Source organism: Hibiscus syriacus, unplaced genomic scaffold (assembly GCF_006381635.1).
Source record: "Hibiscus syriacus cultivar Baekdansim isolate YM2019G1 unplaced genomic scaffold, ASM638163v2 tig00002840_pilon, whole genome shotgun sequence".
Lineage (NCBI taxonomy): Eukaryota > Viridiplantae > Streptophyta > Magnoliopsida > Malvales > Malvaceae > Hibiscus > Hibiscus syriacus.
In genome coordinates this window covers 9860294-9885337 of record NW_024061947.1, presented here as the reverse complement: position 1 = coordinate 9885337, position 25044 = coordinate 9860294, and the positions used below count along the sequence as shown (strand labels likewise).

At 34.6% G+C, this 25044-nt stretch overlaps 1 protein-coding gene and 1 pseudogene across 2 annotated transcripts; both read right to left on the bottom strand.

Moving 5' to 3' along the window:
• Positions 1–109: 109 nt before the first annotated feature.
• Positions 110–3756, bottom strand: LOC120157265 (annotated as a pseudogene).
• A 3109-nt stretch (positions 3757–6865) lies between these two features.
• Positions 6866–10098, bottom strand: LOC120157237 (catalase isozyme 1-like). Of its 2 annotated transcripts, XM_039168446.1 has the most exons (9): positions 9992–10098; positions 9511–9607; positions 8891–9168; positions 8036–8812; positions 7792–7881; positions 7426–7493; positions 7237–7330; positions 7030–7115; positions 6866–6990 (listed from the first exon to the last, which is right to left on the bottom strand). In XM_039168446.1, the coding sequence occupies exons 1-8, from the start codon at positions 10004–10006 to the stop codon at positions 7056–7058; spliced, it is 1479 nt and encodes a 492-aa protein (XP_039024377.1). In that variant the 5' UTR covers positions 10007–10098; the 3' UTR covers positions 6866–6990; positions 7030–7055. The 2 variants fall into 2 exon arrangements, with proteins under 2 accessions (XP_039024377.1, XP_039024373.1); XM_039168442.1 differs by having other exon boundaries at positions 6866–7115.
• Positions 10099–25044: the final 14946 nt, after the last annotated feature.

Below are 25044 nucleotides of genomic sequence, written 5' to 3'. Positions count from 1 at the left end.
GGCTTTCATGGTATTTAGGATGATAGTGTATCTTCTTCCCCAAATATTGCTGTCACAAATCATTTCCCCCTTCTGATGAACTCTTCATGCAGCGCACCGCCTCCGAAAGCGTTACCGTCTCCGGAGAGCATTAAGGTTTCTGCCATCGGGAACGTCGAAGTAACGTACAGATACCAATGAGACAGTTTCACCAAGGATCAGTGCCCGAAAACTGGTCCAAATAATGACGAGAAGCTTGCAACGAGAGTTTAATTGTGTTTCCCTGCGACGAATCCACACACATCAATGCACTCCACCAAATCTTCATCACATGTTAATAACTGTTGATTTTTTTTTTTGACAAAGTCTCACATGGGTTGTATATAAGAAAGAAGAGAAATTCTTTTGTTATAAATAGAATTAACCTCCTATTTAGTTAAGCATCCCACAAATATAATATTTTTTCATTATTTAAGGCTATTAGTATTCTCTCTTTTGTAATATTTCTTCTGTTAGTAAAATATTATTTTAGTAGTATTCGAGGAGGTAGATATAATTTTAGTCTAATCTCGTTAAATTTTAATATTCTCTTTATATCTATTTAATAACTATTGTCGGATATAGTTGTTGTTAATTATTGTCCTATTAAAATTAGTTGTCTTGGTAGTTCTGTTTAAGGAAAGTGATTTTTAAGAGGGACCATTGTGATCCCTCATCTTTTCTGGGAATCTACCTAGGTGTGATTTTTAGTACAATCATTTTCACACTATTCACTTAGATAATAGTTTTTAAGGTGAATTTATTATTATTGGTGGAAATTAACTCGAATTCCACAACAATAACACCCCCTCGGAATCATCATCCATGTAATTTAGATCGAATCTGGTTATATCGTCTATGTTGAACATTCTCGTAATTTCATGCAATAAATATTTAAACCGCCATTCGCTCTGCATGCGGAACCGGATCTTCTCATCTCCATACGTGACCTCCACCCTCGGAGCTTCTAAATCTCGAGCAATTCGGCTGGCAGTCTTCGATACGTCACAGTTAACCTGTTCCTTGAGAGAGATAAGGCTCTGGGATCTTGGGAACAGCTTTGGTTCTTCTTGATTTAAGGCATGCAACTCTACATCACTTTTCACTCTTTTTAGCTCAACGTCCCGGAACAATCTCCGATAATGAGCTCTTCGTTACCGGACATGTTGAATTTCGAAGGCTGATGTGTTTCATTCGAAAAGCATTGAATCGAACAGGAACTCTGACTACACGAGGAGGAAGGTGAATTCGAAGTAGCAGCTTGGGACGCGAAATAACCACCCTCAGGCTATATGTTTATTTGCTTTGGCTTATCATTAATCGGCGAGGTCAATAATGCACCATTTCTTAACAATTTTGGAGACACTAACTCAGGGAAATTTGTATAGAAGTTACTAATATGAAAAGCACCAGAGGCACCTTGTACCGAGTCGATTACGTGCTGGAGTTTCTTTAACGAGTGTCCAACTTTCTTGATTTTCCGAGATTGCCAGCGTTTTATTCCTTGCTGCCTGCAGATTCGTTTCAAGGTTGTGGGACACACTGAAGATTGAAGGAAAACAGGACAAGTCGTCAAATTATAAGGAAGAAAAAATGAGGGAACAATGTGCATTTATTTTCATTAGTATACCCTGCAATAAAGCTAGGACACTTACCACCAAGGCTTTTTGCAGCATCTTTTAGGCTTCCAGTAAAATATTGACGGAGGACTTGCAGAGTGATTGTTTTTCTGCCTTGCTACGCCTCTTCTCTCCCGTTTTTCCCATAGCCACACTCGGAAAGCTTATCTCATTGAACGCGGAATCTCAGTATTCGATGCTTTCTCTTAGGTTAACATGTTCTTGATGCGGCTTCACATCATCAGACATAGCCCTTGGCTTTTCCTTTTCAAGTACCAAGGCAGTGCCACAAGTCTGCTGGACCTTGGTGAGGCAAGATGAGCTTTCCTGAGAGAACTTATGTGAACCATGAGTGTACTGTTCTTTCGATAACTCGTCTCTAATCGGTATGTCATCCGAAGGGGCTGCAACTTCACTAACTGCGAAGTCGGTTTCTTCCTCCAGCTCCTTATCGGTTACGACCCGTAAGGTGCAGCATACTTGCTGTATGATGATGGATAGTGAATTGAGCATATTCCTCTGTCCCTCCGGATCTCTGCAGTGTGCAGGTAAGAAGAACTCCAAGACAAAGTCTGCTTTACCAGTGTGAATGCATCTGAAACGTATCGCGACTGTAGCGTGCAACTTAAACATCATCACATGGTGAGCCAGAGGATATTCGGTCTTCTTAAAGGAAGTTATGTCGGGCGAGAAGCACGGCTGGTTAGTCACGAATGCTCTCCCGATAATACCCTGACCTTTAACAAGTGATGCTCGGAGCAAGCCTCGTGAAAGGCCCAGATATTAGGATCAGCAACACAGCAAGCATCGTCCACGGTAGACACACAATGAGCATAGTTCTCGTTCGAATACCGATAACCCTCTTTACCTTGCTGGATACAGGAAACCCAAGCTTGAGCTAGGGGTAGTCTGTGAGTCTCACAAGCACACCTCAACAGTTCTTTGATCTCGGGTAAAGCAGCTTGGTAGCAATCAATGTAAGTCTGATAAGAGCAAGAACAAGTTTAGAACACTTAACGATTGAACTTATTCGGTAACTGCGATGACTTACCTTCATGTTTCGAGTACCGGAAGCTATAGAACTCCGAAGGTTGACAGCCTGCTTGCAAAGAAAAACCAGATAAGTAGCATATTGAGGACAGTTATGAATGGAGAGAAGGTAAAGGGAAACGGACCTCTAATGCTTTGCATACACTTTCGAGCTCCGGTCAAATCTTGATCTTCTCAGTCATCATCACGACTTCGATAACGCCCAACAAGCTCCACTTCCTTGTCCGAAAACTGGAAGGGCGAATGTTCCACGAACATCGTGTCTCTGCGCGTCATCGACTCTCTGATATTCATCGCTTTTAAAGAATCGAACATCGGGAGTCCACTCGGGAACCTGACTCAAGAACACCCGACCAGGCAATCCCGCCGTGTCCTTGGAATCCTCCTCCGCCGAAAAATTATATTTAACAGAGATGTTCCTATAACTTGCAAGCTTTTGGCTGTTGGGATCGAGCGAAAAGGGCTGCTCACTGGTTGTCAAAAAACGTTTATCTTCTCTATTTACAGGCAACCATAATTGTACAAGCACATCGTTTTCCTTAGCGGAAGCTTTAATATAACCAAGTGCTTGAATTAACCTCTGCATAACAGAGGTGGCCGGACCTGGATTAGTTATCGGTCCAATCCACCATCTCCGGCTCGACTCAGAACCGTCGGTTATACAATCGGTTTGCAAGCTGTGACTTTGGCTAAACTGAGGACTGCCCTAACTTTCACCGTCGAATTGAGAAATGCCACCACCTGAACCGCCGCCGCTAGAATCCGACGCCGGCCATGTAAATGAAGGGTCAAAGAAATGGCTCGAAAAGGATAAACTTTGATTAACGAAATCAGATCCCGGAGTTCTCTAACCATAATCCATCTAACAACAATTCATCCATGTAGTCGAAGTCCATTGCCGATTCCGGTGGCCCGCCCAGCATGGCGGCCGGCGAGAAAACGACATCTTCCATTGCACAAAGACAACAGATTCAACAGATAATCCTGTTGATAAATAGATTGACCAAATACGAGATAGATCAAACACTTGGAGGAAAACCAACTTGGGAAACAGGTGATAAGACCAAAGACATTTCCAGAAACGTGAAACAGCAAAGAAGACAAAAGACAGCAACTCACGATGTTGTATATGTGGAGATTCTTGAAGATATCCCAAATCTAAAACGGATACCAACACCAAAATATCAACAACAACAAAAATGTTTATATTTATTAATTTTTGCAGCAAGTAAATAGAAGAAGAAATATATCATAAACAGGCTGTGTCCGTCCAAAACTCCCCAAGATAAGAGCTGACGGAAAAAAAAAAAGGAAATCTAAGAGTGGTGGTGATTCTGGGTTTTTTGATAGAAGAATTGAAGATTCTGGCATGGGCACAACGCACGATGAATAATCTGGCATTGCTGATGTAATCATTCTTTGATTAAATAATAAGGGTAAATTATACTACATGTTTTAATTAGACCAATTGTCCTTACCGGTAGACGTAAAAGTTGATCTGGTAGTAAATGAAATTATATTTTAATTTAATTTAATAAATTTATTCTTTTAATTAAATTGTGATAAGTGTCAACATGAATGGAGGATATTTTTTAAATTTAATTATTTGGATGGATAATTAGTGATAAGTGTTAATATGAATGAAATATATTTTTTAAATTTAATTATTTGGATGGATAATTAGTGATAAGTGTTAATATGAATGAAATAAATTTTTTAAATTTAATTATTTGGATGGATAATTAGTGATAATTTATGTTAATATGAATGAAAGATATTTTTTAAATTTAATTATTTGGATGGATAATTAACAATTGACGAAATATTTATGCGAAGGGGAAGGGTGGGAATCGAGCCTGAATACAATAGATTAAGGTAAAAAGTCCCAGCCACTAGGCTTGGTCGTAAACTTCATAATTTAATTTACGTATTGTAACAAAATGACAGGAAAAAAAAGTAAAAAAAAAATAAAGTCCAAAATAACTGCATAATTTAATTTAAGCTCATTAAGCTTGTTGTTCACCTCGTTGCTTATTAAGTTCACCAAAAATTTTATTTTATTTTATTAACTATCAATGGAATCTGCTGATATTATATTAAACTTAATGAAAACATAAATTAATAAATTTAACAAATAATTATAAAAAGTGTATATGAAAAAAATTCAAAGTATAAACACCAAAATAACAATCCATAAAAATACTAAAATAATAATTAGGGTTTGATTCTTGTATGTAAAATAATAATTATTAACTAATAATGTAATATTTTTAATTGTTTATTAGGTAAATAATAGATTAGTAATTTATTATTTTTATTATCTATTAGTAAATTAATAATTTTTTAAGATAACTACTAAAAAGTTATAAAAAAAAATTAAGGAGTTGTTCATAAATTTATCGAGCCGAGTTGGACTTTGCTCAACTCATTTTGTTAAGGTCTCGAGTCGAGCTCCAGTTCGAGTTGAGTCAACCCGAGTTGAGCTTTTACCTAGTTTTGATTGGGTCGAGTTTGAGATGCTCACGAGCTGCTCAACTCATTAAGCACCCCTAGAAGTTGTAATGAAAATACTCGGATTTTTTATCGGCTGTCCTACTGATTATTTTCGGTGATTTTCTGGATCGATTCTAAATCATAAAATAATGCTTAATCAGGTACCCATCGACTCAATGTTCAATTTTTATATAATTTTATTTTTTATTTGAATTCTTTTATTCTTAGTTCTCTATTTATTTCTCCATAACATTCTAAATTATTAATTTCTTAAATTATTTCACTTTTAATAGTTTAAATTATTTATTTTAGCCCTAACTTGAAAACAGGGATACCTAAATTTTGCATGTATCTAATTTGTTATTATCCAAACTTAACGGACATAAACCTGGACCAACATTTTAGCATCCACAAACACTGAATACCCAATCTTTTGGGTATCTAAAACTCGCATCCGATTTTGAACACTACCATTTATAGTGGCTAAAGTTAATTATTTAATAATTTATTTATTTTCGTGATTCTATTTTGAATATTCATATATTTTTTCTATTTTATTTATTTACTATTGAAAAATAATAAGAGAATCACACATGTCTGACAAGAGCCATAGGCTCGAAATGTGAATATCTACGTCCAACCTCATAGGCCGTCAAATAGCAGAGATAATACTACTTGGGCTGATCCAATAACCCTCAACAAGGCCCATCCAGGGTTCGTTGGTTTTTTTCTTCAGATTTTACTGGGTTTTTTTGCCCCCATGAGGAAGCCCGAATTGTTTTTTCAAAATAGGACGCAAACATTTTTATTTTTGGATCTACGACATTTTCTACATTGCATGAAACTCATCATGTCGAGGTGAAAAATTTTTAATAAAAAATATTTTTATTCAAACATTTTACCTTGTTGTGATAAATTTTAATAAAAATTATAAGAACTTGTCATCTTGACGAGTTTAAATAAAAATACTTTTTATTAAAACCCATCACTCGACGTGACGAATTCTACGAATACTGTAAAAAATGTCGTGAATCCCAAAATATATATCTGAATATTCTAATGGGCTAAAAAAATCGATTTTATTGTCTTATCCAACATCTGTATCTCTTTAATTTTTAAATATGAAATGCACAAATCAATGCAGGGTCTCATGTTCAAGGGTGAACAAAACTTGATTCGATTAGAAAAATCAAATTTTTTTACTCGATTTGACTCAAATTGACTTTGAGTTTCAATTTTATAATCTCGACTCAACTCAAAAAAAGTTTCAAGTTCAAATTGAGTTGTAAAATGCAACTCGAATAACTCAAAAAATTTAGTAATTAATGAATTTATTTTCAAGTTTGAATCTAGACCTTAAACTTTGTATGATATATTTATATCACGTAAGAAAAAATATAAAAAATATATATTTGTATTGTATATATGATTATAGAAAGTCACTTAAATTAAAATCAAATAATATTATAATATTATAAATATTTACAATTAAATTTGAACATAAACTCAAAAACCGACTCAACTCGAATTTTATAAACTTGACGGAAAAATTTTCAAGTCAAATCCAAATTGTAAAATAAGACTTGTTAACTCGAATAACTCAATTTTTAACTCGACTTGATCAAACGCTCACCCTACTCACGGTAGCTAAGGCAGGCAACAGTACAAATAAATACTAGTACACATATAAAGCTGCATTTATTAATCAGAACCATAAGCTTAAAACTTACAGTATGTGAAACTTTATTTCAGTATTACAATTATGCCACACACATCGAAAGGATCTACAATGATTTCTATGCTTTCCAAACAACCGGAGGTCATCTACATTTCATTCCTTTATCATTTTCAGCAACTGCAAGTGAATACATGTTTTTACATGTTTGGTCTCGCATTGAGGCGAGATGCCAACTTCTGACCCAGTGATTTATCAGCCTGTATCATAATGCCAGCCATGGATAACTCTATCAGTAAGCTATTTCGAACTAATTAGACCAGTAAAGCTCGTATGGATACATGTAATTTTGAGAGGCATCGACTGGAAAGAGTGTTCTACCTGAGTCCAGTATGAGATCCATATGCTGCGGATTTCATGAGTCACACGTGGATCAGACAAGGCATCGACCCAGCGGCGGATGAAACGTTCTTGCCTTGTTGCAGCAAGACAAAGCAGAAAAGGGGAAATTGAGATAGAGAAACTTATATATTTATTTTAGTTTATAAATAGCAAAGAACTCCATTATACCTGTCTGGTGCCCAGGAGCGGTATCTCTCTCCAGGCTGTTTGAAGTTGTTCTCCTTTCCGATGATGCACTGTGACCACAAAGTGTTGGTAAGTACATTACTCTCACAAGCAAAAGATAAAGCAATGCTGTTTTGCTATTTGATTGCGCAAGGTGGGAAATAATAAATATTTTCAAAGCTACATTTGCAATTTTCATATCAAATTTTAACGGTTAAAATCAAGGCAATGTTTGTGTTGAATGGGATTGATGATTGTACAAGAACAAACTTGCATTACAGGCCATCACACTTGAACAAACACGAACTGCATTTCTAAACTAAGTTGAAACTACATCCATCATTTTGAAAATAAGACACGTGAACTGACCTTCTCACGCTTTCCAGTGAGAACAGCAGGAGGGATAGGGAACTTCTCTGCATGACGAACAGGATCATACCTTGAAGGGAAGTAATTTATCTGAAAAATAGCACCAAAGCATCTGATCAGAAATCTGGCTATTTATGCTGCTATTTAAAACAAGAAAATACATATATATATTTCATTCAACACATTAAGACATTCAACAGTTCATTGATTGTGGTAGGAGAATTAATGAAAAAAAGCCAAGTACCTCCTCATCCCTGTGCATGAAATTCATAAAACCATCATGGTGATTGTTGTGATGAGCACACTTGGGAGCATTGGCTGGGAGTTGCAGATAGTTTGGTCCAAGCCTGTGTCTCTGGGTGTCAGCATAGGAGAATATACGAGTCTGGAGCAACTTATCATCAGAGTAGTAGATTCCAGGAACCACAATGGCAGGGCAAAATGCAAGCTGCTCATTTTCGGCAAAGAAGTTGTCAATATTCTTGTTCAAAACCAAGCGACCAACAGGCTGTAGGGGAAAGATGTCCTCAGGCCAGGTCTTGGTCACATCAAGAGGGTCAAAGTCTAATTTGTCTTCATAGTCGGGATCTATTATCTGGATGAAGAGCTTCCACTCTGGATAGTTGCCAGCAGCAATGGAGTCATAGAGATCCTGAGTGGCATGGCTGTGATTAGCTCCTCCAACCTTGATTGCCTCTTCTTCCAGCAAGCATTTGACCCCACAAGTGGGCTTCCAGTGGAATTTCACATAATGTGCTTTCCCAGCCTTGTTAATCAGACTGTATGTGTTTACACCAGAACCTTCCATGTGCCTGTAATCTTGTGGAACACCCAAATCATCAAAGAGGAAAGTAAACATATGCAAGCTCTCGGGATGGTGCGAGAAGAAATCAACAATCCTCCAGTTCTCCTGAATGTGAGATTTGGGGTTGGGCTTTAGAGCATGGACCATATCAGGGAATTTCATTCCATCACGAATAAAGAAGACTGGAAAATTGTTTCCCACAAGATCGAAATTACCCTGCAACAAGAACAAGTCAACACAATGCCAAAATATTTCGAAAAAAGTAATGCATAATAAACTCAGGGGAACTCTTACCTCTCGGGTGTAAAACTTCACTGCAAAACCACGTGGATCCCTCAGGGTTTCAGGGCTTCCACGCTCATGAATGACAGTTGAGAAGCGTACAATAACAGGGGTTTGAACTCCAGGTGCTCGCAGAAAATCTGCACAAGTAAGGTGAGAAATATCATGGGTAACCTCGAAGAAACCCTTTGCACTGGCTCCCCTAGCGTGGACAACACGTTCTGGAATTCGCTCCCTGTCGAAGTTGGCAAGCTTTTCCACCAGATGATAGTCCTCAAGGAGGATCGGACCTGTCCAATAGAACGGTGGGATCCAACTTGTAAACAATATGTGTTAAAAGGACAAAACATTCTTTAAAGAATTTCAACATTAGTCTTCAAGTTTTACAATTGATTGACACAACACAAAACGCCGAGTGCAAACCCTGGTCCCCCGCCCCCACCCCCAGAAAAAAGGGAGATTTATTGTTATGGTAACTATATGAACAAATAAAAACAACATAAGCATACCAAAACAACAAGTATAGTAAAAATGGAAAATTGCTCCCCAAAAGATCACGAATGATAAAATGGCAGTCCGCTGCTCAAGAATTTCACCGTAGTAGTATTAAGGGGGTAAAAAAAATCATATACCTCTGGGTCCAACAGTGAATGATGAGTTGTTATTCCAAACAGGAGCGCCAGAATTGGTTGTCCAGAATGGGGAGTTGAAAGCACTTGAAGGACGGTGCTGCATCATCCAATTTAGAATACCAAAAGGAGAAAAAAATGATTATTCACAAACTACAGATAATTGTGCAGCCAAATGAAAGTCTTCGACAGATGCAAAACGAAAATTTTACTCGATTAATCAATAAATTATCTTTACAAAGAATCTTATTTGAAATAGTAGTCAAATAAATTTCATGATCCCTCATCTTATTATAATAACCCAAGGTAAGAAACAAATCCTGAAGGAAGCAAGAAACGGTTCGGTACAAAGATCTTCGTGGATCAACGATGGAACGCAGTGCATCATACTCGATTTGATTAACAAATCAATACAATCAGAAAAATTAAAGAAAAGAGCAATTGATTTAAAAATCATATTAGAATTCGGGAAAAGATAGGGTACCTTGTAGGGATCCATGACTGAAGGAAGGAACGGACGAAGTAGACGAAGAGAAAACTCGAGACGAAACGGAAGCGTGCGTGTAAGAAACGTTGCTGTTGGGTGACTATTTATAAGGCGAACGTCGCTCGCGTTTCCATTCCAGAATCTACCTCGTTTTATTTTATCTAAACATACAGTGATTATTTTATTATTTCTTTTCCCTCTCGAATCGTGATATTTACAATATCTCACCGAATTTAACGTTTCTCAATGTTATCAAATTTAATAATAGTTAAATAAATTTTTAAAAAAATCAAGGGTAAACTAAACAAATTGCCACTAATATTTGAGTAAGTTTTAATTTTTTCCCTTAAAATTTTAAAAGTAACAAATTGATCATTAATTTTATTAATTTATAACAAATCAATCACTCGTGGTTAACCATTATTAAGTGGAGATGAAAAGCTTATGTGGCTGTTAACCACCTACCTAAAACCGTTGACTGCCGCGTTGAAAAGTCATTTACCCCATCTAGAGTACATGTTTGGAATTTTCAAGAGGCTTTTGCACTTCCATTTGTAGAAGCTTGCCGCTCCAGAAAAATTGATTAAGGTTAAGGGTTCATTAAACTTCCATCGGCAAAGACAATTGCTTCTGCTCCGGCGAAGAAGAAGTCGACTGCTACTAAGGCGAAATCTAAACCTGCTGCCAAGTCCCCGAAGAGTGCTAAACCGACTTCTAAGACTCCAACGAAGATAAAATCTGCTTCTAAGCCGAAATCCAAAGCCGCGGCAAAAAAAATAATAATAAAAAGAATGGGATTCTTCCCTCTATAAAAAGAATATTGTCTCATTTTTTTTTACATTTCTGCAATATTATTTCATACAAGTTGGTGTTGATATTTGGTTCAGAGGAAAAAATAGTGAGGAAATTAAAAGTATGGTTCATGATAACCATGGCGGAAACCTCAACTTCTATTGTCAAGAACGCCAGAGAAATCTTCTCATAGGCATCGTACAAAAATGTTTCATAGTGCACCTTCGTTTGAAGAGAACAGTGTACCGTAAAGAGTAAAGACTATGATCCTCGAGTACATTCAAACCTATTAATGCGATAATTCTCGGCAAAAAGAAAATGAAGCAATGTGATGCTAGAAACAACGATTTCTTGGTTGTTCTGAACAATATGGGATAACTTACATTTGAATGTCTATAAGAAACCAGGATTAGCTTTGCATATTTATATAACATGTCTATATGTAAAAAATAGTTTTCTTCATGGCTTGAATCATTCATTATATTACGTCATGGAGATTCACCAAGAGGCATATGAAGAACAAGAAACAACACGATCACTTGATCTAAGATAGACTATCGGATTTCATTCTTTAAATGTTGCCGCTAATTATAAAGGTCAAATCTTACACATTTTCCTCTACTTAATTGGTTGTAATGTTCAAGAGCAAATGTAAAGTAAAGCTATCAAAATTAGTTGTAATGAAATAATAAAGAGTAATAGAAAAAGCATTTGCTAGGTAGCCATATTCTTGCCCCAATAACAATGGAAAGTTTAAGGTACTATCTCCATTGAGGGTAATGTTTAAAGAAATAAATGGTGGGGAGAAGTCGATTTGGTTCAATCAACTACAAATACATCGATACAATTTCTTTATAAAGCATGTTGATTCTGGAACTCGTACATGGATGGACCGAGGGGTGCCGTCGCACCCCTAGAAATTTCAAATTCCTCCATAGTTTAAATATTTTATTCTTATTTTCTATTGATAATCTAATATTGCACCTCCTAAAACTTTATATTTCTCACCCTCTAGAAATTTATATTTAGCACCCCCTAATATTTATAAACTTATATTTTGATCTAAATTAAATATTTAGACTAAATTTAGATGAAATTAGAAGTGAATTTGGGATTAAATTGAATAAAAAAGTATGAGAATTGAATGTGCACAATAGTAGGACTGTTTAAAAAACGCATAAAAATAGGGGAGTTATGAAACAATTTCCCCTTTCAAATACAATCAAATGAATTGCACTTGGGTTCTGCTTTTCACGACAAAAGAAAAATCATTTTACCTATATTTCACCCCAATTTTCTCTCAAATTTCTTATGTTTTCTTGATTGTTTCTTAAATTTCAAACATCAAAGAATCAAATTTTACTTTTTTTTTAGAATTATTCTTGAGAGCATCACGAAATCACCCCCAAATCCCATTCTTTTTTTTTCATATTTTTCATGGACTAGCTTTTATTGATTTTTAAATTTTAATCCGAGGAAGTTCAAATTTGAGGTAACTTGTTTCCTGATGTATTTTCAAGTTATTTGAAGCTTTAAAATTACATTTTCATTTATATTGTCAAATGTGTATGTCATCTTCAACCTTAAGTTTACTTTAGGAGCTTCAATGGTGAAATCTTAGTTTCATTAAAATTCTTTGATTTTGGAATTTCTAAGTTATCTTATATGTTTAATAAGAGATTTATGACCCATTTTTAACTTAAAATCATCATACTGATAATCAATTTTAAAAATTCTTTTTTAACAATTCTTACTTTGGGTTAGTATGAACTCTAGGGACTAGAGTTACTAGGTAGATTATTCTTTCTAAATTAGCACTTATGATCCAATGATGATAGTAGAATGCTTAATTGAGATTTTGAATGTTCAAATTGATATTTAAGGAAAAAAAGCTTAAATTGAACTAGTTTAACTAGTTAAGAGAAAACATGTAGATTAAATATTTTTATAATTTGAATACTACAATATAATTGTTGAGATTTTAATGAGTGGAATATGATTTTTTTTTTCAAGAAATGGAGAAGTGAAGAACCTCTAAAGCTTAATATGGGTAATCAGAAGATTGATTCTTTTTTTAAAAGAAAATGGATATTTCGAAAGTAAAATTGGTTATTCTCATATTGAAAATCTGGTTAATCAAAAGGAGTTTGAACTTATTAGTAATTATCCTCATATTAGTGAGAGCTCTCCAAATCTAAGTTCAGCACCCATTAATTCTCCGATGATAGATAGTCATCCGAGTAAAGCTCCAAGAGTTGAACAAGAAACCTTTGATGCATCCACTATTGAACGTGATCCCGAAATACAAAATTCTATTTCGTATTTTCTCCTAAATCAATAAGATGAAGTATGTTAATAAGTATGGACATCGATATTTGACTTCATGGTATAAGTTATTTCCCGATTGGTTGGAATATTCACCAAACAAGGATGCCACTTATTATCTTTCATGTTTTTATCTTTAATAAGCCTCTTAACGCCCTGAATCAAATGCTTTTACTTGTGATGGCTTTCGATCTTGGAAGAAAGTTAATGAAGGATCTAATTGTGTTTTCTTTCTTCATGTCGAGAAAGATGCTAACTCTATCCACAAGAAGGCCATGAAAACTTATCATGATTTGATAAACTCTCTTCAACATATAAAAAAGGTGATTAAGAAACAAACATCTTAATAAGTTGTAAGAAATCGATTGCAACTCAAAATTTTTATAGAAGTTGTGAAGTGGTTAAATTTTCAAGGGTGTGCTTTACAAGGTTGTGATTGAAAAAAAGATTCAACTATCATGGAAACTTTCTTGAATTAGTAAGTTTTTTGGCTTCTTATAATGATGATGTTGTTATGATTTTGAATAATGCTCCAAAGAATTCAAAGTATGTTTCTCTGAGAATCCAAAAAGAGATTCTTTGTCTTTTTTGATCTCGAATACAAAAGCATATTCGAGATGAAATTGGAGAACAAAAATTTTATATCATAGTTGATGAAGCTCGTGATGAATCGAAAAGGGAACAAATGGCAATTGTGTTGAGATATGTTAATAACGAAGGTTTTATACGCAGTGGTGGATCTAAAAATATTTTTTAAGGTGGACACACATATATTAATTATTGAAATTTTTCGTATGAGGTACGCACAAGTAAAATTTCAAGGTGGGCACCCATAGTAAAATGAATATCTAATATAAAAAAACTATAATTCCAGGGTGGGCATGTGCCTACCCTGAGGATACTTTGCATCCACCATTGTTTATACATGAATTTTTTTTTACCTAGTCCATGTGAAGGAAATTACTTCATCCGTATTGAAGAAAGAGATTTGTAATGTTCTTTTACATCATTGTTTCAATGTAAAAGATATAAGAGGTCAATGATATGATGGAGCTAGCAATATGCGCAAAGAATTCAATGGTTGCAAGCATTACTCCTTAAAGATTGTCCGTTTGCTTATTACATCCATTGCCTTGCTCATAGATTACAATTAACCTTGGTGGCAATATCCAAAGAAGTGATTCCAATAGCACAATTTTTCTCATATTTGACTATCATCATAAATTTAGTTACCTCTTCATACAAGAGACAAGACCAGTTAAGAGATGTACAAGCAAGTCATATTGCAAATATGATTGCTATTGAAGGTTCAGGCACAGGAAATGAAAAAAAAATCATATTGGCACTTTACAACGTGCGGGAGATACCAGGTGGGGTTCACATTTAACTTATCTTCTTAGCTTGCTCAAGATGTTTGGTGCCACTTGTTCTATTCTAAAAACATCATAAATGATGAAGATTTGACTCAGAGAAGTGAAACAGATAATGTTTATGATGTGATAACATCTTTTGAGTTTGTATTCATCTTGCATCTCATGATAGATATTCTAAGCATCATTGATGATCTTAGTCAAACTTTGCAATGCAAATCTAAAGATATATTAAATATTTGCATTTAGTATCAAGTTTTAGAAAAACTTATACAAAAGTTCAGAGAAGGGTGAGATCCTTTACTTGAAAAAGTAACATCATTTTGTGATAAATGTGATATAGAGATAATTAATATGAATTCTTTGTATAAAGGTGGAAGAGGGAGGTCTCGTCTTCAATGAGATTCCATCCTAGTTGGATGTTGCTACCATGTTGATATATTTATCTTTGCTATTGATCATCAAATGAATGAGATGAACATTAGATTCAAAGATGACATGGTTGAGTTACTTAAGCTTAGTTCTGCTTTGGATCCAAGGGATGGTTTTAAATCATTTTACATTGATGATATATGCAAGCTTGCAGATAAAATTGACCCAAGAAACTATACTGAGCAAGAAAGATTGCACTTAAAAGTTCAATTAGAACATTTTGAATTAGAAGTTTGAGGACTGGGAAGAACATTAGATTCAAAGATAACATGGTTGAGTTACTTAAGCTTAGTTCTGCTTTGGATCCAAGGAATAGTTTTAAATCATTTTCCATTGATGATATATGTAAGCTTGCAGATAAATTTTACCAAGGAGACTATACAGAGTAGGAAACATTGCACTTAAAAGTTCAATTAGAACATTTTGAATTATAAACTCGAGGGAACCTTGAATTGAGAAGGACATCAACAATTTCATAACTTTGTAAAGTGTTAGCAAAGACTCAAAAGTCAGTTATTTACCCTCTTCTTGATCGACTTGTTTATCTTGTTTTGAGTCTTCATGTTTCTACTGCGACTATGAAACGAGCTTTCTCAACCATGAAGCTGTTGAAGACTCACTTGCGTAACAAAATGGAGGATGAGTTTTTGTCGAGCTACTTAATAACATATATTGAAAAGGAAATTATACGTGGTTTATTAATAGATTCTCTTATTGATGAGTTTGATCTAATGAAAGAGCGTCTGGCACAATTTTGAATGCCTATTTTTGACAAGTAAGAATATAGTATTTGTAATATTTTGTAGCTTCCTAATTATTACGTATCCAGGAAGTTGTTTTTACTTTGTTCTTAAGTATTTTAGGAGTTATCTTATACTTCAATTTCTATAATTAGTAAGGTTTCTTCTCCCTAACATATAGAACTCTAGTATATTGGTGCAAATTGTAAATTGTTGTTTTTTGTGGAACATAAAAGAGGAGGATGAGGAAGAATATTATTTGATGTGCATATTTTTTACTATTTACTATAGTTGTTATTTTATATTAACTTATGTCATTATAGTTGTACTAAATATAAAAGTTCGCACCCCTAGCGTAAAATTCTGCGTCTGTCCCTGAACTTATATATATATCAAGTTTTCGAAAGAATGAGTTATAAGCATCTGAGTCATGAATACAAGCTTACAAAAGCATAAGGGGACAATTTGATGCAAAAAAAAAAAAAAACTAGTACAAAGTTTCAATATAATGATATTGTAGAAAGATCATAAATGGCAACCATTATCATAGCAAAGTTTAGAGTTTCAACTTTCAATTACCACTTTCCCTCTTTTCTAACCACTACAAAATGAGGCTTTAGATTAGCCAAATTTTACCTCAGCACCCACCTGTGTGAAATAATAATGTAAAGAAAATGACATAAGATTTTTTTTAACATAAAAATTTATAGAGAGAAGAATATGGGTGATTATTGAGCGAATCGATCGTGAGTTAGACAGTGCTCGACTCGTGCTCTTTAAAAAAGTTTATTGCTCAACTCGACTCGTTGCTCGTTAAACTCGTTAAAATTTTACTCAACTCGTGCTCGTTAAGAAAACTCGTTGCTCGACTCGTTGCTCGTTAAGCTCGTTACTTATTAAGCTCATTAATTGTTAAGCTCATACTCATTGCTCGTCTTGTTGTTCATTAAGCTCACTGAAATTTTTACCTTATTTTCTTAACTATAGGTAAAATATGCTAATACTATATAAAATTTAATTTAAACATAAATTAATAAATTTAATTAAAAATTATCGAAATAGTGTATAAAGTAATTTTAAAGTTTAAACTGCAAAGTAACAACCCACAAATACATTAAAATAATAAATAAAGTTTGATTTTTGAGTGTATAAAATGATTTTTTAAGATAATCACTAAAAAATTATATAAAAATTAACGAGCTACTCGCGAACTTATTGAGTCGAGTTGGACTTTGCTTGACTCAACTCGTTAAGGTCTTGAGTTGAGCTCAAGCTCGAGTTGAGTAAACCTGAGTCGAGTTCGAGCTGCTCACGAGCTACTCAACTCATTAAACACCCATAGGGAAGAATCCCAAAAAATCTTTTTCCTTCGCTTTGGACTTCGACATAGAAACAGATTCTGTCTTCGCCGGAGCCTTAGAAGTCTGTTTAGAAATCTTCTCGAATTTGGCAACAAGTTTAGATTTCACCTTAATAGCATCCAACTTCTTCTACGTTGGAGCAGAAATAGTTTTCTTTACTAACAGAAGCTTAAATGTCTTCACCTTAATTAATTTTCCATCAACGAGAAACTTCTCTAAAATGGAAGAACAAAAGCTTCTTGAGATTTTCAAACGTGTATTCTAGATGGGGTTAACGACTTTCCAACGTGGCAGTCAACGTTTCCAAGTAAGTGGTTAACGACCACATAAGCTTTCCGTCACTCATGTTAACGGCGAGTGAATGATTTATTATAAAAATATAATATTAGTGATCAATTTGATACTTTTAAAACTTTAGCAGAAAAAATGAAAAGTTACTCAAACATTAGTGGCCATTTATGTAGTTTATCCAAAAATAAAACTTGGTTGAATCGTCATTTTCTATCTTGAGTTTTGATTTTTTTTAATACAGAATTATTTACATAATTTTTTAATTTTATTTAATTAAATTTTAATTCAAATGATTTGTTTGTATATTATTAGAGTTTTTTCCTTTCATATAATTTTAATCCACCATCATATGAAATTTCTGTTGCGGAAGACGGCTATCGGATAGAGCAAAATCGCAACTGATAATTTGAGAAAATAAAAATGAAGATAAAAGAGACACAAAATTTACGTGGAAAACCCCTAAAAAATTTAGGGTAAAAACCACGGGCAACGGTAGAAGAATTTCACTATGAGAAAATAGGAATTACAACCTCTCTCGATCTACCAAGGAGAAAACAATGATAATTCTCTCTTGATAAAAAAGGAGAAAATAACTCTCAAGAAACTCTCTAAATTCTCTCTAGTATTGTAAGAAAGCTAGAATGCTTTGGGATGGTTTTGAAGCAAAATGAGCTAGGGTATTTATAGTTGAAGCTTAAGGACTAATTTGTAAATACCCTAAATTACAATGACTAAAATTAAGATTTTACCATTGTTGATTTTCAACAAATAGCCAACCCTTTTTGACAAAATTGGTGGCTGCCACCGAAAGTGGCTTGGCCACTTGTTTATTTTTCAATAATCTCCCACTTGAAGATTTGATTGGAACAATCATATCTTCACACAATTCTTTCTACCTTGTACCATCATGTTGCTTATGTCTCTGACAGGCCACAAGAGGATCGACACCAAGTAAATTTATCAGCGTTGATCGCCTTTATCATGAAATCTGCTATGTTGTCTTTGGTATGGATCTTCTGCATATCTAATGTCCCTTCTTCCACCTTTTCACGAATGAAATGGTACTGAACTCGTATGAGTTTTGTCCTTGAATGAAATGCTAGATTCCTTGCTAGATGCAAGGCACTTTGACTATCACAAAACAGAGAGACATACTCTTGATTGTGCCCAAGCTCCTCCAATAACATCTTCAACCAAATTGCTTCTTTACTGGCTTGTGTAGCTGCTACATATTCTGCTTCTGTTGATGTAGCCACAACTGACTGCAATTTAGAAACCCAGCTTACAGCTCCATCAACAACTTTGAACACATATCCTGTTGTAGATTTGCTTTTATCCAAATCCCCTGTATAGTCAGAATCTACATACCCATTGATTAGTAAGTTTGATCCTCCGTAACATAATGCAACATTTGAGGTCCCTTTGATGTATCTCAGGATCCTCTTTACTGTATTCCAATGCTCTTTGCCTGAATTCGCCATGTACCGACTAACCACTCCCACTGCTTGTGCAATGTCTGGTCTTGTGCATATCATAGCGAACATTAAACTTACCACTGCTGATGCATACGGTACTCGAGACATCTTCATCCTTTCTTCTTCACTGCTAGGACTCATACTGGAGGATAATTTGAAGTTAATAGGAAGAGGGGTAGAAATTGGCTTACAATCTTGCATGCTAAATCGTGACAAGATTTTCTTCAAGTAATTCTTTTGTGAAAGCCAAATCTTCCTATTACTTCTGTCTCGGTGAATTTGCATCCCTAGAATCTTGTTTGTTGATCCCAAGTCCTTCATTTAAAATTCCCTAGCCAGTTGTGCCTTCAATATGTCAATATGATCTTTGTTGGGTCCTGCAACCAACATGTCATCCACATACAACAGCAATATAACAAAATCGTTATCACCAGACCTCTTGAAATAAGCACAAGGGTCTGCATTAAGTCTGTTGTATCCAAGGTACATAATGAAGGAATCAAATCTCTTATATCAACACCTCGGCGCCTGCTTTAGACCGTACAGAGATTTGTTCAACCTGCAAACCAAGTTCTTCTTTTCGTCTTCTTCAAAACCTTCAGGCTGGAGCATATAAATCTTTTCTTCAAGATTTCCATGAAGAAAAGCTATTTTAACATCTAGCTGTTCCAGATGTAAATTCAATGTAGCACACATTTCCAAGACTACTCGAACTGTTGTTAGTCGAACCATAGGAGAAAAAATTTCATTGAAATCAATACCTTCTTTATGAGCGTATCCTTTGACCACCAGTCTTGCACGATACCTCTCCACTTGATCGTCACCATTTCGCTTGATTTTGAAAACCCATTTGTTACCAATTGGCTTCCTTCCTTGTGGTAGTGGCACAAGGTCCCATGTATTATTTTTATGAAGGGCTTCGATTTCTTCTTGCATCGCCATCATCCACAGTGAAGCATCTGAGCTGTTTATTACCTCCTGATATGTTGATGGCTCACCGTCCTCTGTTAAAAGACAGTATGCAACATTTCCTTCTATAACATAATATGAGTGCCAATCGGGACGTCTTCTCACACGATTTGATTGACGAGTTGTTGGAGCTTCAGAACTCTCTGGTTCTTGTTCATCATGTGCTGGTTCTGCTTCGGAAGAATCTCCTTGTTCAAACTCCTTTTCTACATGTATCTGTGTAGTCTCTGACTTTTCAGCGTTGTCATTGTCTTCTTTTCTTTGTAGCTTATCTTCTACAAAGATAACATCCCTGCTAATGATCACTTTGTGGGCAGTGGGATCCCACAAGCGATACCCCTTTACTCTATCAACATACCCCAAGAATTTGCATTTTCTGGATTTTGGATCCAGTTTTGAAATTTCTTGGGCGTTGTACATCACGTACACAATACTTCCAAATACATGGAGGTTTGAATAATCAACTGGTTTACCAGTCCACATCTCCATTGGTGTCTTCAGCTCTATTGCAGTTGATGGAGCTCGATTCACCAAATAACAGGCGGTATTGACTGCTTCTGCCCAGAATGATTTTTCTAGGCCTGCGTCCCTCAACATTGCTCTTGTTCTTTCTAACAAGGTTCTGTTCATCCGCTCTGCCACTCCATTTTGTTGAGGAGTGTTCGACACTGTGAACTGTCTTTTGATGCCTTCTTTCCTGCAAAAGTCATCAAATTCTTCGCTTGTGTATTCTCCTCCATTATCTGTTCTGAAACACTTGATCTTATTTCCAAAATCAAGTTCTACCCGCGCTTTGAAGTTTTTGAAAGTTGAAAACATGTCTGACTTCTTCTTAATAAGGTGCGCCCAATATCTCCTGGAGTAGTCATCAATAAATGAGACAAAGTATTTTGCTCCACCTAGGGACGTTACTGGTGCTTGCCATACGTCAGAGTGAACCAATTCTAGAACACTTTTGCCTCTAGAATTTGATGTGTTGAATTTCAACCGGTGCTGCTTACTTGTTATGCAATGCTCACACAAAGGAAGTGATACCTTTGTTAAGTCTGGAAGTAGCTTTTGCTCCACAAGGACTTTCATTCCTTGTTCTGACATGTGTCCAAGTTTCTTATGCCATAACATTGCAGAATCTGAACTACATGAGGCAACAGAGGCTTCTGCTTCTAGCAATGTCTCTCCCTTCAGCATGTACAAGTTTGCAGCTATCTTTTCACCTTTCAGCACCACAAGTGCTCCATGGAACACCTTCATGATTCCTTTCCGTGTTTCAATCTTGCTAGCATTATTATCCAACAATCCGTAGGATAATAAATTTTTCTTCAGACATTTCACGTGCCGCACATCTCGAACAACTTTAATTGTTCCATCATACATCTTCAATTTGATGGTTCCCACACCAACGATCTCTAAGGCATGATCATTGCAACTATACACAGATCCTCCTGAGACAGGTTCATAATGATGGAACCATTCTCTTCTTGAGGTCATGTGATATGTCGCTCCCGAATCAATGAGCCATATATCTGCAAATCTTTTTCTGCCTTCCACAGTGGTTGACGCTTCACAGCATAGAGCATCTCCATCATCTGAAGTGTTTACGGTATTGCCTTGTGGATTGGAGTTTTTATTTAGACTCCAACAATCCTTCTTCAAGTGACCCTTCTTTCCATAGTGGTAGCACTTTAAATTCTTCTTGCTCCTCGACTTCGATCTACCATGTTTATGACTGCTGCTTTGGCCACGTTCTGTTGATCTCCCTCTCATCGTTGTCAACGCTTCTGCTTGTTGCAGATTTACTTGTCTGTCTTCCTTGTTCTTGCGCCGATTTTCTTCTTGTAGAACAACAGCTGCAACGTCATCGAAGACTAGACTGGTGACATTACTGTTTGTCAAGTTGATGATGAGTTGATCATACGAATCCGATAGACTTTGAAGTAGAAGTTCAGCATGTTCTTGTTCTCCTATTTTACAGCTTAAGGATGTAAGCTGAGAAAATAAGGTGTTCAGTGTATTTAAGTGCTCCGTCACTGAAGTAGATTCTGGCATACGGAGAGTGTACAATTTCCTCTTAAGGAAAATTTTATTGTGCATCGATGTGGCCTCGTACAATTTGATGAGATGATCCCATATCTCCTTAGCTGTCTTCTTCTCCTCGATGCTTGACAATACTTCATCTGCTAATGCTAGATGAAAGTTTGCCATAGCATTCCCGTCCATCTCGTTCCATTTGATGTCATCTGCGAAATCCACCAGCCTTTCATTGATAGCCGCTAGACACCCGTCTTTCCTTAGGATGGCCTTCATCTTCAATTTCCACAATGAGAAATTTCTCCCATTGAACTTTTCAATATCAAATTTCGTTGCCATTGCTTCGTTTACAGATAGCTCCCACTATTTCACTATCGTGAATAGTTCTCTGGAACCTTCAAAGAATGGGTAATAACTTCTTATTTTCTTATGTTGGAGGATCCACCTTTTGGTGGCAACCACAAAGATAATAAGCAGATATTACACACTCTAATCTAGCTCGGATACCAATTGTTGCGGAAGACGGCTATCGGATAGAGCAAAATCGCAACTGATAATTTGAGAAAATAAAAATGAAGATAAAAGAGACACAAAATTTACGTGGAAAACCCCTAAAAAATTTAGGGTAAAAACCACGGGCAACGCTAGAAGAATTTCACTATGAGAAAATAGGAATTACAACCTCTCTCGATCTACCAAGGAGAAAACAATGATAATTCTCTCTTGATAAAAAAAGGAGAAAACAACTCTCAAGAAACTCTCTAAATTCTCTCTAGTATTGGAAGAAAGCTAGAATGCTTTGGGATGGTTTTGAAGCTAAATGAGCTAGGGTATTTATAGTTGAAGCTTAAGGACTAATTTGTAAATATATTAAATTACAATGACTAAAATTGAGATTTTACCATTGTTGATTTTCAACAAATAACCAACCTTTTTGACAAAATTGGTGGCTGCCACTTGTTTATTTTTCAACAATTTCATTAGAAAAATAACTCCACAAATGAATTTAACATTATGATATTGATGAGTGTTATATTTATTTATTTATTTATTAAATTATTAAAATGCATAAAGATACCTGTTATCGTTATAAGGATATTTGTAGGATTTTTTAAGTAATTAAAAATAAGTGTTTAAACTGAATAATTAAGTCAAATTTAAATATTTATTTTTAGTAAAACAATAATTTTCACTGACAGTGCATTATATTATCAGGGAAAGACACATGATTTTAAGTTGAGAGGTAAACTTGAAATTTTAAATTCTAGGAAATTTATAAGATTTCAAGAAATGAAAATAATTTTTTAATAAAAATAAATAAATGATAATTATAAATTTACAGAGGACTCTATCCCAACCGACCCGGTTTATCCTTAGGTATTATACTTTTTGTTTAAATATTAATTAATGACATAATATATAAATTAAATTTGTTTCTGGAGAATTTCTTACCGTGGTTAATTGGTTATATCATATAACAACCTTATTTTAATGCATTGAAATTTATTTTATTATCCATTAATTATCATATTTTTTTAATATCAATCAATTATCATATTTAAATCATATTATATATTCATTATTATATATCAAATTAAAAAAGAGTAATTTGATGATAAGAAAAGAGTCAAAAACTCAAATAAGAAGAGAGAGATTTGTTGATTGAAGTGAGCGCAAATTATCGTGAGATATACGAGAAACCGGAAACTCCATCGATATTATGGTATGAAGTTAGGAGGAGGTGGGGCCCAACGGTGATATTAACGAGTTTTTTCACGGTAAGAAAGTGGATTTTTTAAAAAGGAAATTAATTAAATAAAAAACGAGAAGAGCAGCAAATATGGCTCTTATCCAGAGGTGAATTGGACCACTCCTCTTATGACACGTCTCCATCCTCCTCCTTGAAACGTGTGCTCTCTATCTTCATAATTTCAGTTTTTTCTCTGACAATTTTTCAAAATAAAATAATGAGAAATTATCAAATATCATATACTATAATCTAATAAAATAATTTTAAAACTTACCATTCGGTTTCCACTTTAATCAACATCAGCATTTATCTATTTATTAAAATGTAATAACTAAATATCTGTAATTTATAATTTTTTACTTCATAATTTAATTATTAAATTAAATAACTAAATAAATTCGAATCATTTTAAATTTGCGACATAGCGGCAATAGATTGGACAGATCTTTTTGAAGGTCTTAAGGAGAGTGCGAACGCTACAACCGTTGGAATATGCTGATAAGGTTGCTCGGCTCGGGTTTGTCTCTTGGGACCCACACTAAAAAAAACACACAATTTAATTTCTTCAACGACATAAATATCAACAGAAAATCGGAGCACACGAGATTTGGTTCTGTACAAATTTTTTGCTTGCTTTTTCTAATGCCACGTGTAACTTTTCATGCCTAAATAAATACAGAGGAAGGATAGATGCTCTGTCTCTCTCTCTCCTGTTGGTGGCTCCCTCACCTCACCTGTCGTAGACATTCTTAATATATAACTAAATAAAAATATTATTGAAAATATTATTATTTTTTAATATTTTTAATAAAAAATTATCTAATTTTTTTAATCTAAAATATTAATTTTTTTTAATATTTTTGGTAAAGTATCCAATAATAATATTTTCGATAGAAAAATAATGTTTTAAGCAGTGTTTTATTGAAAATGTTAACAAACCCGGTAAAACACCCAATAATAATATTTTCGGTAGAAATAATAATGTATTAGGTAAAATTTTTTACCGAAAATGTTAAAAAAATAATAACATTTTCGGTAATACATTTCTTTAACCGTATATTAGACTGCCGTACGTGAGACTTTTTTCTATTTAGGGTTATGGAAAAAATTATTTTCTCATATAAGATATCTATCATATTATTTACTGAATTAGTATTTTTTATTGGTTTGAAGACGTTGCGCATTCTTAGAGTTTTTTCCACTTACCTAAAGACATTATGCAACATTGAGGTATTCTTCATTTTTTTAAGGCGCCATGTAGTCGTGAAATCTTTATATTTAGTGTGAAGACACGTAAAATAACTGTCGTCTTTAAATTAGTATTGACCAATTCACCCTAAATAAAAAAATAATATTCAAAATAAATTATATTAAAAATTAAAAAATCTCACTTACGATATTTTGCCTTCTTTTGGTGGTATATGATGAAAAACTTTTTATATTTATTTTTAGATTTGTGAATGTAGTTTATTGAGCAGAGAAGTCCAGAAAGTTTTGGACGTTGGTTTGCTGTTGCA